The sequence below is a fragment of the Hemibagrus wyckioides genome, linkage group LG11, assembly GCF_019097595.1.
Source record: "Hemibagrus wyckioides isolate EC202008001 linkage group LG11, SWU_Hwy_1.0, whole genome shotgun sequence".
Classification (NCBI taxonomy): Eukaryota; Metazoa; Chordata; class Actinopteri; order Siluriformes; family Bagridae; genus Hemibagrus; species Hemibagrus wyckioides.
This window is the reverse complement of record NC_080720.1, coordinates 21,057,115-21,070,228: the sequence shown is the minus strand read 5'-3', so window position 1 is coordinate 21,070,228 and position 13,114 is coordinate 21,057,115. Positions and strand designations below refer to the sequence as shown.

The 13,114-nt window shown below is 38.7% G+C and overlaps 1 protein-coding gene across 4 annotated transcripts; it reads right to left on the bottom strand.

The window, feature by feature from the left end:
* Positions 1–536: 536 nt before the first annotated feature.
* Positions 537–9,279, bottom strand: rbm5 (RNA binding motif protein 5). Of its 4 annotated transcripts, none has more exons than XM_058403399.1 (25): positions 9,122–9,279; positions 7,989–8,028; positions 7,718–7,907; positions 7,443–7,598; positions 7,270–7,339; positions 6,572–6,645; positions 5,792–5,875; positions 5,621–5,681; positions 4,407–4,472; positions 4,147–4,307; positions 3,906–4,003; positions 3,731–3,818; positions 3,570–3,638; positions 3,399–3,468; positions 3,006–3,106; positions 2,787–2,928; positions 2,607–2,698; positions 2,352–2,513; positions 2,094–2,234; positions 1,946–2,017; positions 1,682–1,855; positions 1,524–1,598; positions 1,305–1,405; positions 1,044–1,176; positions 537–946 (listed from the first exon to the last, which is right to left on the bottom strand). In XM_058403399.1, the coding sequence occupies exons 2-25, from the start codon at positions 8,003–8,005 to the stop codon at positions 821–823; spliced, it is 2,523 nt and encodes an 840-aa protein (XP_058259382.1). In that variant the 5' UTR covers positions 8,006–8,028; positions 9,122–9,279; the 3' UTR covers positions 537–820. The 4 variants fall into 4 exon arrangements, with proteins under 4 accessions (XP_058259382.1, XP_058259384.1, XP_058259383.1 ...); XM_058403401.1 differs by having other exon boundaries at positions 1,946–2,014; XM_058403400.1 differs by having other exon boundaries at positions 1,044–1,173; positions 9,122–9,278.
* Positions 9,280–13,114: the final 3,835 nt, after the last annotated feature.

Here is a 13,114-nt window from a genome sequence, read left to right as displayed (position 1 = left end):
ATAGCTTTCAGCGAATTTTGTTCTTACAGGAAGTACAGGTATAGGGAATGGAATTATATTTAAATCTAAAGGACCCCGAACATCAGGGCAATACTGTAACATTTTTCCACTAGTGGGGTGGGGGTGGGGGAGTTCTGCAGCTCTGCTTTCACTCATATTTGAGATTTTCACAAATAAGATGGAGATGTTTTAGCTGCAGTGTGTGAAAATTTACTACAAGACCAAGAGTCTCTCCAAGAACAAAAACCCAGGTAAAAAGAGAAACCTTGCACCTGGTAGAGAAGTTTATCTATCTTTGGATCTTATTCAGAAGTGGGTGAAAAATAATTTACAGAGTTCACAAAGCATTACCAAAGATTTAGACCACAAAATAAAAATATTTATGCAGCATAAATTGTGCATGTTGGCCAGATTTCAAAGTATATTCACAAATGTTTTGCTAAACAAAAGGTAGGAAACCCTCAAAATAAAATTTCAAATAAACAACTTAAAAGAACAATAAATATTGATCAAATAAGACACCAAATATATAAAAATTAATATAACTGAACATATTTTATTCCTGTATGTACAAACCCAAGATCATAGTGTACAAACTTTACAGTTTTCAGTTTACTTAGGGACAACACCCCTCTGAAATGAACAAAAAAAAAATAATTCACATTTTTCAAGACACTCTATACACACATATTTACAAACACATACACACTTGTCAGTCATCGCCACCAATCCGCCATCTATAAAGATTTCCTATCCACAATTACGAGATCATTCCGTAGCAATGCAGACAACGCAATTTAAAGAACATGACATTAACAGCTTATTCAATTTCAGTGAATCGTGCAAACATGGCTTTCCTCACGGCATCCTTGTATGTATCTGAGGCGGAGAGGGTGTAATTACTGCCTTTGGTGCCCAACCCTGCTCCCTTTGTTCTCATCTGGGCCTGTAGGTTCAGGCAAAAAAAAAAAAAAAAATGGATTAATGAAGCTGCTCCACAGCCACAAATTTCACAAATATGAATAAAGTGCAGGCTGACCGACCTCAATAGGTGCTGTGATGCCCTGCTGATTTCTGCCAAGGCCTTTTCCCTCCTTCCAGCCCATTGCCTGCAACATCTTATTGCCAATGTTGTCACTGTTCAACCCGTCCTTTGTGGGCTGCTCGTAATTCCTGCTGAGGAGGAGTGGATTCAAAATCATGTAGGGTTTAGTTTACAGACACCTATAATTTAATAGCAAAGTGTAATCTAACAGGCTACAAGTCAGTGATCTATCAGTTATTGTGGCAAAGTGTTAGCTTACACTACTGGTGCAGGCTGTGTGAACTTCCTCTTCTTTGGTGCTGGAGGCTCAGGAATGCCATACTTCTCTCTTCTTTCAGCTGCTCTGTCTCGATACTTCATCTGCATACAGGAAAGAATATAAATGAGTAAGTTTCATATTGAGCTAATTACAGAAAACCTTCCAGTCCAGGGAGATGGAACAAAGGGGGGTGGGGTATATACAGTGAAGCTCAAAAACCTCAGTCTCTTTCCTCTCCAACTCCTCCAGCTCTGCTTCACTCAATTTGGATCTTCTGTGAACCTCCAGGTTTTGCTAAGGGGGGGGAAAAGCCACCATATAAGACATATATTTCTTGCTCATGACTTCTATGCCAAAATCCAAGTGTGTATAGGTACCTTGTGCAGGTCTGAAAGCTGCTGATGGCGGATTAGGGCTTCCTTACTGGGGAACTGTCTCCTGCAGAGCAGACAGGCCATTTTTTTCCAGTCTGTCAATTTGTCTTCTTTATCATCACCTTCTGGAGTCTCCTCAGGTTCACTGTCTCCACTATATGCTGCCACAAGTCCCACCTGCAAAATAAATTCATGTTACAAAACTGAAAGACAGCTGGCAATTTACATACATATTTTTGTGAATGGCCGGATGCCAAAATAACTAACCTTTGAGGATGAACTCTCCTCTTCGGTGCTCTTCACTGCCTCTGATACAAGCCTCTCCAAACCAGTTGCCTGCTTAAAAAACAAGCATTTATTAATGTGGGTAAACACAATCTGTGTAAATGTAGCATGTTTAGGATTGGATGGTTACCTTTTTCTCAAACAGTGTGAAGCCAGCATCTGCTGCTGCTGCCTCTTTCCTCTCTTCCTGGCTGATGGGCTGGAAGCTGCTCTTGAAGTTCTCCTTCTGCTTGTTCAGACTCTTAGCCCAACGTTCCATATCCTTTGCAATCTAACACACAAAAAATATTGCAGGCTTAGCTGATTGTACAAATACACAAAGAAATTTCTTGCTCATCAGAAATATATTCCACTCTGGATTTTAAAATATATTTAACACAAAAGCAACCTGCTGAGCCGTTTTGCTTTTGGGCTTCTCCTTCTTCTCCTTGCCCTCTTTCGCAGGGGTGGAGGAGCTAGATGCAGCGTTGCTGTAATCTGTTGCAGGTACATATGCCTGCTTCTCACTGTCCCAGTATAGGTACTGCTGCGTGTACGAATTATAGTAATACTGCAAAACAACAATTACTTCATCAAAACTACTGAAGATATTATGGTCTCTACTATAAAGTTAACATAAGAGAGAGTATGCAAGGCAACATACATGTGTGTTGGGGTCATAATAGAGACCTGTTTGAGGATCATAGTAGTAGCCAGATGCCTCATCAAACTGGTAGGTAGAGGTATCCGGGGGAGCTGGAAAGTGGTATGTAAGTTAGTATGGAAAACAAACCACTGTTCATTACAAAATCTGTATGGATCAGTCTTCAAGCCAGCTCCTTACAAAATTTAGCATCTGAAGTGGGAGTTGTAGAGGTAGCTGAAGGGGTCGCTGTAGTTGTGGCAGATATGGCTAGTGTAGAGGTAGCTGGGGCTGAGATGGTGGCAGCTGCTGTGATGGTTGCAGCCTGCATTGTGGGCAAAGTCTGCAAAGGACAGAGCCACTGTGAAAAACAGGAATACAATACATGTAGAAAGTCACACGAAGGTGGTGCAGTCTTACCTGTGTGGCTGGCTGGCTGATGATATGGGGTTGATAAACATGAGCACCCTGAGAGATGACCACTGCTCCAGCTGAAGGTAGAACCTTCATTCCTGGAGCCGCTACACACAAATAAAAGAGTCAGGTTTAACATTTAAATAGCTTGCTAAATCCTCAAATAGCTACCCCAAATTTGCACAAGACCTCTGGATCATCAGTACTCAGTTCTAGATTCCAAAACCTGATCTTACAATAGTGTTGATATGGTTAGGCCTGTTTTTAAAATGTGACCAAAATCAACTACTACAACCACAATTAAATCAACATTTAAATCTACCAGTAATTTAAAAAAATGTCAGAGCCAGAAATTCTCTGCACCTTTTAATGTCTATTTCCAGACTTTAAATGTCTTACCTCCAAGTATGCCATTAGCCTGAGAAGGGTCTGTTGCTCCTGCCTGCTGCTGATATTGAGCTTGATATTCCTATACCAGGGCAAAAAAAACCAAAACAACAAACAAGTTATGTCTAATAGTCTTTAGTAATAGTGGTCATTAAATTAAACACTAAAATTTTATTTGCTAACCTGTGAATATGGCACATAGCCTTCCTGCAGGTAGCTGTACTCTGATGCTGGTTCCACACTTTGTTGTGGCTGTTGGAATAAAGAGGACATGAATATGTTTATGGTAAAGCGCAGGTTGAAATACAACATACAGTTGAAACAAGGTTATAAGTTGTATTAACCTGGCTAGAGGACCACTGGGCAGCAGCGATAGCTGTGCTGGCTACAGAGAAAGCACTGATGCGGTTCCCATCTGGCAACAGTAAGTCCCTACAGAGAAGTAAATCAGTTCTGCATCAAAATCATCAGTAGATATACAAACTACTATAAACAACAGAGGCTGCTTGAAGCACATACTTCCGAGCACTCTTGGCATAGTCAACCCCAATGGTCTTCCCATCCAGTTTGAGCGGAGGCTGCAGGCCCTGCAGGATGGTGAGGAGCTGTGATGCCTCCTACAAAAGCAACGGCAGAGGTGAATGTGTGGACATGACATCAACCCACACAAAGCCTTAATATAAACATGATGACTCCAGGAAATTGTTTCCTTCTGTCCGTATTTTGTCAAATTCTAAGGGGTGATTCAATGACCACATACCAGAGGAGAGGAAAGCTGGACAAAGGCAAAACCTCTATTCTGTCCAGTCTGTTTATCCTTTATAAGGCGGATGTTGCTGGGTGACAAATTAGCATACGGTGCCAGTGCTGCCATAATGCCCTCAACAGTAGAGAGCGGAGCAATGTTCCTCAGTATGATTGCTGTAACAGACAATTGGCTGTCTGATGACTTGGACACTTACGTATTTACATACAGCATTATAATATCTATCCATCTATCTATATAGATATATAGCTTACTGTCTCCATAGTAATCACCGCTAGGTTGGGTTTCTGTGGTTCCAGCAGTTACACTGCTTTCTGAGTCTGTGGAGAAAACAGAAAATGGCATCCCATTAGCTTCCTGAAGCACAACAAACAAACGCCCTTGCTTTTGCTCTCTGACTGAAAAGAAACTCATTAATCCTAGCCTCACAAATTGACATCCGAAAATTACCGGAGAAATTGTACATACATACATATCAGGGCTGCACGATTATGACAAAAATCATAATTGTCGATTATTCCTTTGAAACTGTAATTGCGATTATTAATTACCATCACAATTAACAGTAAATGCTATTTTGAATAGCTTTATACCATTTTTTGAATCAACTGCATGCCATATTTTATATACAAATTTTAAAAAAGCTGAAAACATTCTTCCTGAAAAACTTCTATTACTTGAGACTCAAATGTGAACTATACATTACTTTGCATTGCTTTGATTTCTTTAAAAAAAAAAAAAAAAAAAAATTAAAAATGGAAAAATATGCATGGTCTAAATAATGTTAATAATGTTATACTAAAAATAAAATTAATTTATGAATCTAGGCTAAGTAATTGAGGGAGGGGATGACATCTCTTATCCAGTGTGTTTTAACCTGTATTAAAACGGTATTAATCGGCGCCATGTCTTTTGCAATGAAATGCGTAATGGCTTCAGTTATCTCCATTTGTGTTGGGATACGGAGAAGCACAAAACAACGACATTGTGATGGGAGTGTGTGTGTTACAGTTCTCGCATGGCTTGTTGCTTTTTTCCCACGCTAAAACACTGGTCATACTGCACTCTGTGGCTGAGTTTTAAATGATTGAATTAACTTGTGGTGTTGCTTGATGCTGCAGAAAAACACACTATAGCATGCCGCTCAACATCATAGCTAGTTAATCCAAAAAAATTCCACACCACAGATTTTCACCACATTTCTTTTCGGTTCTTATTCTTGATTCTTCTCAGCAACACTGCAAACTATCGGATATTTCTTTATCAGTGCACATGTTCGCGAAATTAACATGACGAGATAGACATGCGCAAGTGGATAATCGGGGCTTTGATAAGGACACGCCTACAGACTATTAGGCCTATTAAAAGTCTGTATTCACCTCTCACAACGTAACATGCAATAAACACCCCTTAAGCACACAGAATAATATAAGTAATTTTTTTTTTGTAATCGCAGTAAGTTACTTACCTGATTTAGCAGCACCACATCTGAAACACTTAAGCCTCCTTCGAAAATTGTACAGGCCACACTGCAAGCAAATGGTCACGGAATTCAATTATTACTGTTTTTTTAACCTCTGCTATAGTGCATGAGGTGGAAAATACACTATAGCGATTTACTGAACATATTTTATCTTACCGAGTTGCAAAGCCAGTCTTCAAACTTGTGTCGTGTGTTACTGTAGTGCATGGCAACAGTCTTGCCCTGTATGGTCAGCAGCTTCTGTGAAAGGAACAAAAAACAGGCATTAGTACCTCATTGACAGATTGTTGCTGATCTCAGCCCATGAACAAGCACTAAAGCAGCCACAAGGGTTTAAGGGAGGATCGCCCAGGAAGACTCAGTGTATGAGTGTAACAGTGGGTGCTTGTGTTCATGCTGTTTGGGACCCGAGTGTCCGGATGGGGCCGGAGCAGAGTGTAAAGGTAGAGAACCTTGGGACGACGTACAGACTCCACACAACGCATTGTAAATTCTCAAAGTCTTTCATCATAAGGAAACTTTGATTTTCTCCTCATTCACTAGTCATATGATAAAACATTCTCTTCTGAACACAAGTCGGTTAAATGGAGATGGAAAAGCAAAACTTTCCTTTTTGTCTGTTTATCTTTAAGATTAGCAATATTTCAAATATATGTATACACATTATTGAATGCACTTACATATGAACATATCTAAAATATCTTAAATCTTGAGTTTCTGTATTAATGCATGACTACAAACATATCAAAGCTATTAACCCTATTTGTCACCTCACTTAAAGTCCATATAATGCCCCTCTTTAAATCACACCATGCCTTCGAAAAAGGAGGGGAATGGTCCAATGTCCATTTTGTTTTCTGGGGTAGCACTTTTTTTTAAAATTCAAATTGCATCATTCCCCAGGGTAAAAGCTAGACTTGGTGATTAGGAAGCAACCTGATTGGTCTCCATCCATCGGGTAGCATCTTGCAAGTGATAAAACTCCACGAAGGCGAAACCTCGGCTTATACCTAGAGAGGCATTCAGATATACAGACGGGAGGCGTGTTAGTCTTAATGGTTCAGTCGTATAACATTCACACTCTGTCACAAACTGCTTCATGACCCCCAGAGACCCAGAGAGGTCAATTGGTTGGGAGTGTGCCAGAAAAAATCTTTTGCCATAGCAAAATAATCCTAAAAAAATCACATTGCATTAGAGTTTAAATTACACTCTGGAACTGATTGCATCAAATGTGTAGAACTGAACACTAATACACACAGGTGAATTAACCTTATCATTCTATGTACACAACCTAGAAATATTCTGTTACGTGTGACTTTACTTCAATTCCAAATAAAAGAAATGTAGCCATTGTCATCAGATAAAACCAGCTCAAACATGCTATGATAATCCAACTTAATTGGTTACTGAACTTGGACTATGCAAATTTTGAGTTTAACAGCACAATCACACTTACCTCAGGGTTTCTTTATACCAGGCTAAAATGATATCTGAATTACTGTGAAACAGAGCTTTGAGAATGCTCAGATATAAAAAAAATATTGCTATGGCAAAAGGCATTTGAGCAGAAGCAGGTTGGCCCAGTGGTCACAGGTTTGGCAGAGGAAAGATCCATGGTACACCAGCCTCACCTGTTCTCTTTTTCATCAACCGCACATCCATTGGCTGCGGCCCCTCCAACTGGTCTATGGCTGCTCGAATCTGAGCAAGTGAAACAAAAATGGAAAAGCGGCTTAAACCTTAGCAATACAAATAACAACTCACATTTGGAGAGACTCGTCTCTTTTCACGTTTTGGTACTTACATCTGTCTCTGTGATGTTCACAGGCAGACCACGAAGCATAATAGTCTTGCTCTCCTTTTCATCAGCCGGGTCTCCCCTGTAGTCATGCTCAGAATAATCACCATCCGAGTGGTGACCATCATCAGAACAGTCACTGCTACGCCGCTTCCTGCCTCGCTATAAATATGAATACATATAAGAAATATAATGATTATATTATTACATAATAAAAGAAATAAAATTTGTTTGGTTGAAGTTTTATATTTTATTGCTTAAACAGGCCTCGCAAAACAAACCTCAGGGCTGTCTCGGCTCCAGTAGCGATCACTACGCTCCCCTCGGTCTCCATCGTAGCGGTCACTACGACGATCATCGCTCCAGCGGTGAGAGTCGTATCCACGATCATCACGATCTCGCCGGTCTCTCCTGTCATCATCACGGGACTGCTCTGAACCATACCTGCCGCTACGTTCTGTGCGGCTCACCCTAAAAAACCATCATATCACAGCATTATTAACGAATGTTATATGAGCTATAGAGTTCACGGCAACTGAAATGAAGACTCACCGTTTATCTGCACCCATGTCCGTGTCGCCCAATGAGACGCCTGCGGAGGACAAAAAAAGGATGAAAATATCAAGCAGAGATCTGGGTGTCTGCTGATGTTCTGATTTGTGGCGTTGTGCTGATGTAATTTTGACATCCTCTGAGCAAGTGACTCAATGTTCTGCAAAATGCTGTTGCCAAGTTCTGCGAAACCTGACATCCTGCATGCTTTCAGACATGTGTCTAGACAGACTGATCTAGAAAATAAAGGTGTTTTCTGACAGTCAATATCCCTTGTTAAAGATGAAGAACTCCTATAAACAAAAATTGCAGCACAATTTAAGCTTTTTTTGTAATCTAAAGTATGATCACAGCCTTAATAAAACTGGATATTTCCCATAATATCCACTGCAAGGCTGAAAATGCAGTCACAGTGTAGGAAACATGGCTCACCTGGATTACCTGTGAAACTTTACTTTCCATAATTTTTAAGCCTGTGTGTTAGGTAACACCATGATTCTGGAGAAACTTTGTTTCATCTCATTATGTACTGCGTCAGCTTTATATGGCTGAAATGACAATAAAAGCTTCTTGACTAGAACATTAATGCCTTCTTGGCTGCAATGACACAGTCCCATTTTCTGCAGCTCCATGCGCGTGCCAAGCTTAAAGACACATTAAAGTCGGCATATAAAAAAAGCAGCTCGCTTATATCTGCTAAACCCCGACTCTACTCTTCAGGGGCCTGTATGAATGGGGTTTTGGGAATAAAGGACAGTTTGGTTTCTTAACACATGTCTATAATAACTGTATTAATATTTTTGAAAAGACTCCTTCTCACCAGCAACAGGAATTATAGTTTACTGCAATCGACACTATGCAAATGACTAACTATTACACGGAGCGCTAACAAACACAGGCTTTAACTGTTATATATTCTAACAGTTGGCCATATAAATCCCTTTGTGGAGCAACAGAGCAGTGTAAGTAGTTGTTAGGTTAGATTAAGGTGTTGGTTATGTAGTTAGCATGGCGGCTAAACTGCGCGTCACTAAAATGGACCCTTAAACAGAACCTGCTATCTGAAGGCGCGACAATACTGTCCGAGTCAACTATACATGCAGGAAAGCGTCTGTTACACAACATTAACTTACCAGCTAAAGTGTTATAGAAAGATTAATTTAAGAAACGTAAGGTCGACAAGGTAAACGTGTCTTCGGGAAAACTTGAAAACGACCGTCTTCCTTCAGTCGACCGCATCAGCACCTAAAATGGTTCTACTACAGCCTTCTCTTTCCCAGAATGCTTTGGGACATCAATCCGCGCAGGCAGTCCGCGGCATTATGGGTATTGTAGTTGACAAATATTCAGGAAGTTCATACGGATTTCATTACAGTTCTTCAGCAGACTGTGTTACATTTGTCTTTTTTATACTAGGTCTTAACGGCTAAATTGAAAGATGTACTTTTCTACAACATTTTTAACGACGAGACACAGTGCCGTTGAAAAACAATCGCGATGCTATACACTTTTGTGGTAAAAAAAAATCCTAGAATGCGGAAGTGACGCATGTCGTGGGCCAACCGAATAGCTCTGTCACTACTGTCTAGCCGTCCTGGAAACACGATTTGTACTGCGCATGCGCGGAGATGCGTCCACTTATGTGAAGTATGACGAGACGACATTTTCTCCAAACAAGACACTGATAAAAAAAAAAATTAGAACTATTTACCTTAAATTTTCCGGTGTCCTCCAAAAATAAAGAAATCGATTATAAAACTCTCAACAATATCTGTCCATGAAATGAGCTCTTGAGGAACAGATTTAATGTAGATCACAATAATTGTGGGTTTTTTTTGTGTGAGGATGATATAAAAACAACCCAACACTTATTTATCTTCTGTGATTTCTCTCCAGCTTTCTGGGATGATGTGCATGATTGGTTGGTCAATAAAATACAAGGCCTTCCACCCTTCACCCGAAATGATATTATCTTTGGCATGCTGCTACCTGATGATAAAGCTGACTTTCTTGTAAATGTCATTTTATTACTTGGGAAGTTGTTTAATCACAAATGTAAAACCCCAAAGGCCTGACCTCTCTTTTCTGTTTTCATAAGACACCTAGAAAATAATGTTCTCCTTTCACTAAAGCATATGCAATGAAAAAATTGAATATAACTTGATATATGCCGTGAATTCAACATCATCAATAAAGATTAAATGTACCCTCTAGCACCCCCCCTTCCCTTTTTTCCTCCTTCCTCTCTTTGTTGATTGATTTGTTCATGATCATGTGTTATCCTATAAATACTATAGTATACTTGTTTGTAAACCTGTTCTGTGCCTTGTTTTGTTTGAATTGTTCTAAATATTTAATACTTCAATGTCAAATTGTTTAATAAAAAATTGTATAATAAAAAAAAGTATGATGAAACTATTGTGCATCTGTTTTTTCAGTGTATTTACACAATATTGTTTTGGAAGGATTTAGAATTTGATATTAATAGAAAACTGGTGTGTATGATAGAAATGTGTATATTTGATGTGCTTTTTTTTACACAGAGAATGGAAATCTAAAAGGTAAAGAACAACATATTAGGAAAATACCATATACATAAGAAAAAGTGGGCTCAATATAAGCCAAATCTTCCACATTTTATAAATGACTTTAAATGATATGTTAATCTCCTGGAACAAACCAAAAACAAAAAAGGTCTGAAAACATGTAGTGCTCTGAAAGCACTGAAGTTTATGTAATTTTTTTTTACATTCTCTTTTTCCCTTTCTCATTTGGCAGCTAATGTTATTGTGATAATATGAATATGTAATACCACTTATTCTTGTGGCATTGAATAAAGCATCATTTTAATGTCATAATGTGTTGTTGGCAGCAATCTCAAACATGTGCAGTAAAAATCATGTTGCCGGTACAGATCGAGTTGTGACAAGCTCCACCACTGAACCCGGTTGACTTTAGGTGTTTCCCAAACACACTCGCTGGAAATTTGATAAATGCGTTTTTTTTTTTGTTTTTTTGTTTTTGTTGAGATTTTTATGGCATTATCTGGCCTCACATTAACCTGTTTAATTTTACATTTGCAGGTTTAGTTAATGTTTATCGTTAGGCAATAGCTAGTTATAGTCGTTTATTCTAATTGCAGTTAGCTAGCATGAGCAAAACCACACTAGCTAGCATAACCAGATGTCAGTTGGCCTACCTCAAATTAAAAGCAGTTACTGGTGTAATATACAAAGTTTACCTTTTGTGGCTACTGAATTAGCATCAGTGACTGGTGATAGGATCAACAGCATTAATGTGAATACATTATACCCTTCATAAAGATCATCTTTGTTCAGGACTGTTAGACGGTATTAATTTTATCCTGGTGTACCTAATAAATTGGCATCTGCATATATGCTTCCAGCATAAAAATACAAAAATTGTATATTGTTAGGGCAGCTGAGTGCCATTTCCATACCCCACCAACAATAACCCAGACATCCTTGTTGTACATGCTCATGCATATGTAAAATGTGAGTAATGATGATGAAAGAAGCACAAGAAAAATATTAATGCATGCATACTGTAAATATACTACATGAGCAGCCCCCTTCCCTCCAAAATTAAGCACAGAAAAAAAATGCTACTATCAGTGTAGTCACAGTAGTAGACTCGTAGTAAAGAAGTAATTCTATGCACATTATGCGTTAATATTTAAGAGTGTTGCAGCTCTTTCTTCAATGGTGCTGACCCTCTGGATGAAAACAGCTCAGAGGAGATTCAATCCTGAGTTCAATAGAGAGAAACTTTAATCATTAATAAATCCAGATATATCTTGTTATAGTCTTTTAGAATACTAGCTATATAAGTAATGTAATTCTATTCAGCTTTAATTTGTCGATGCTCACACGCCTTGCATTTGTCTACTCTGTGTTTACTGAGAATAGTGTTTCTGGTTTTGAGCTGCACCTGTCCTGATTTCCAGCTTTCCAGCCCCTTATATATTGCAAATATTAGCAGCACTTTCTGTATATTGCTGGCATTTGGGTATGGGGTTTTGGCTTAGTTTATGTTAGGGAATTTAGGGAAGAGAATTGTCTTTTGTTTGTGAGGATCTTTTGATTATGTACAATTCTTAAAACAGTGCTTTCTATTTGTTTTAGACCTTGACCCATGCTTAGGCTCTGACTGGTGTTATCTACAGCAACTCACAATGTGTTTATCTCTAATATTCCTCTCACGCTACCTTTCATATAGCCCATTTACATTGCTTCTTACACTACTGAGCAATTGAGGGTTCCACCAAAGACTCAGGCTCACTTAGTAAACTCTCTCGTTACAGGATTGTGGGCAACACACATCCTTTGTTAAGTGGTTTATTACTCACTAAGATGAACTGTGATTGGGGAATGTGCCTCTGATGAGTTAAATGAAAGGGTTCAGGAACTGACATGCAAAATGGTACATTTAGAGTTACATTTACATTTTCAGCGTTTGGCAGATGCCCTTATACATACAGAAGTGCTTTTAAAGGCTCTATAAATGCATCGATGTCCTAAAAATACCCTAAGTTTAAAACAATGTTGGGAGAAAATATAGCAACAAACGCACATTTTTAAAGTTATAGTTCAAAAGATTAAAGCTTGAAATGTTTAAGTGCTAGTTTAAGTGTTTCAGGAAAACGTAAGACTTTAAAAGTCATATCAAGACTGGCAATGACTCAGCTGTTTGAACAGCTAGTGGGAAGTTCATTCCTCCATCTAATTGCCAGAACAAAGGAAAGTCCTGGTGCATGTCGTTCTTGTAAAGATGGTGGAACCAGTTAAGCAGTACTGAAAGAAACAATAAGATAACAAATAACAAATCTCCACATGTACAATTAACACATGCAGATTTTGTCCTTTTTTTTTTTACTGTGCAGATAAAAAAAATCTTAAACAGTAGCCCTAAAAATAATGCTTTTTTTGTCACAGTGCTGCAAATGTAACACAAGTTAATTTTTTTATGTGTGCTAGTCTACAGGTGAAATTAGTGTGCTACGTACACTATATTGCAAAAAGTTTTGGGACAAATCATTGAATTCAAGTGTTGTTTTTCAGAGGTTGGGCTTGGTCCATTAGTTCCAGTGAAAGGAACTCTTAATG

What these genes read in the sequence shown, in the direction of transcription:
- rbm5 (XM_058403399.1), bottom strand. An exon ending in TGAACATCACAGAGACAGAT is followed by an intron (nt 7,340 to 7,442) that starts GTAAGTACCAAA and finishes TCACTTGCTCAG; the next exon opens with ATTCGAGCAGCCATAGACCA. An exon ending in CCCAGTGGTCCTCTAGCCAG is followed by an intron (nt 3,639 to 3,730) that starts GTTAATACAACT and finishes TTATTCCAACAG; the next exon opens with CCACAACAAAGTGTGGAACC.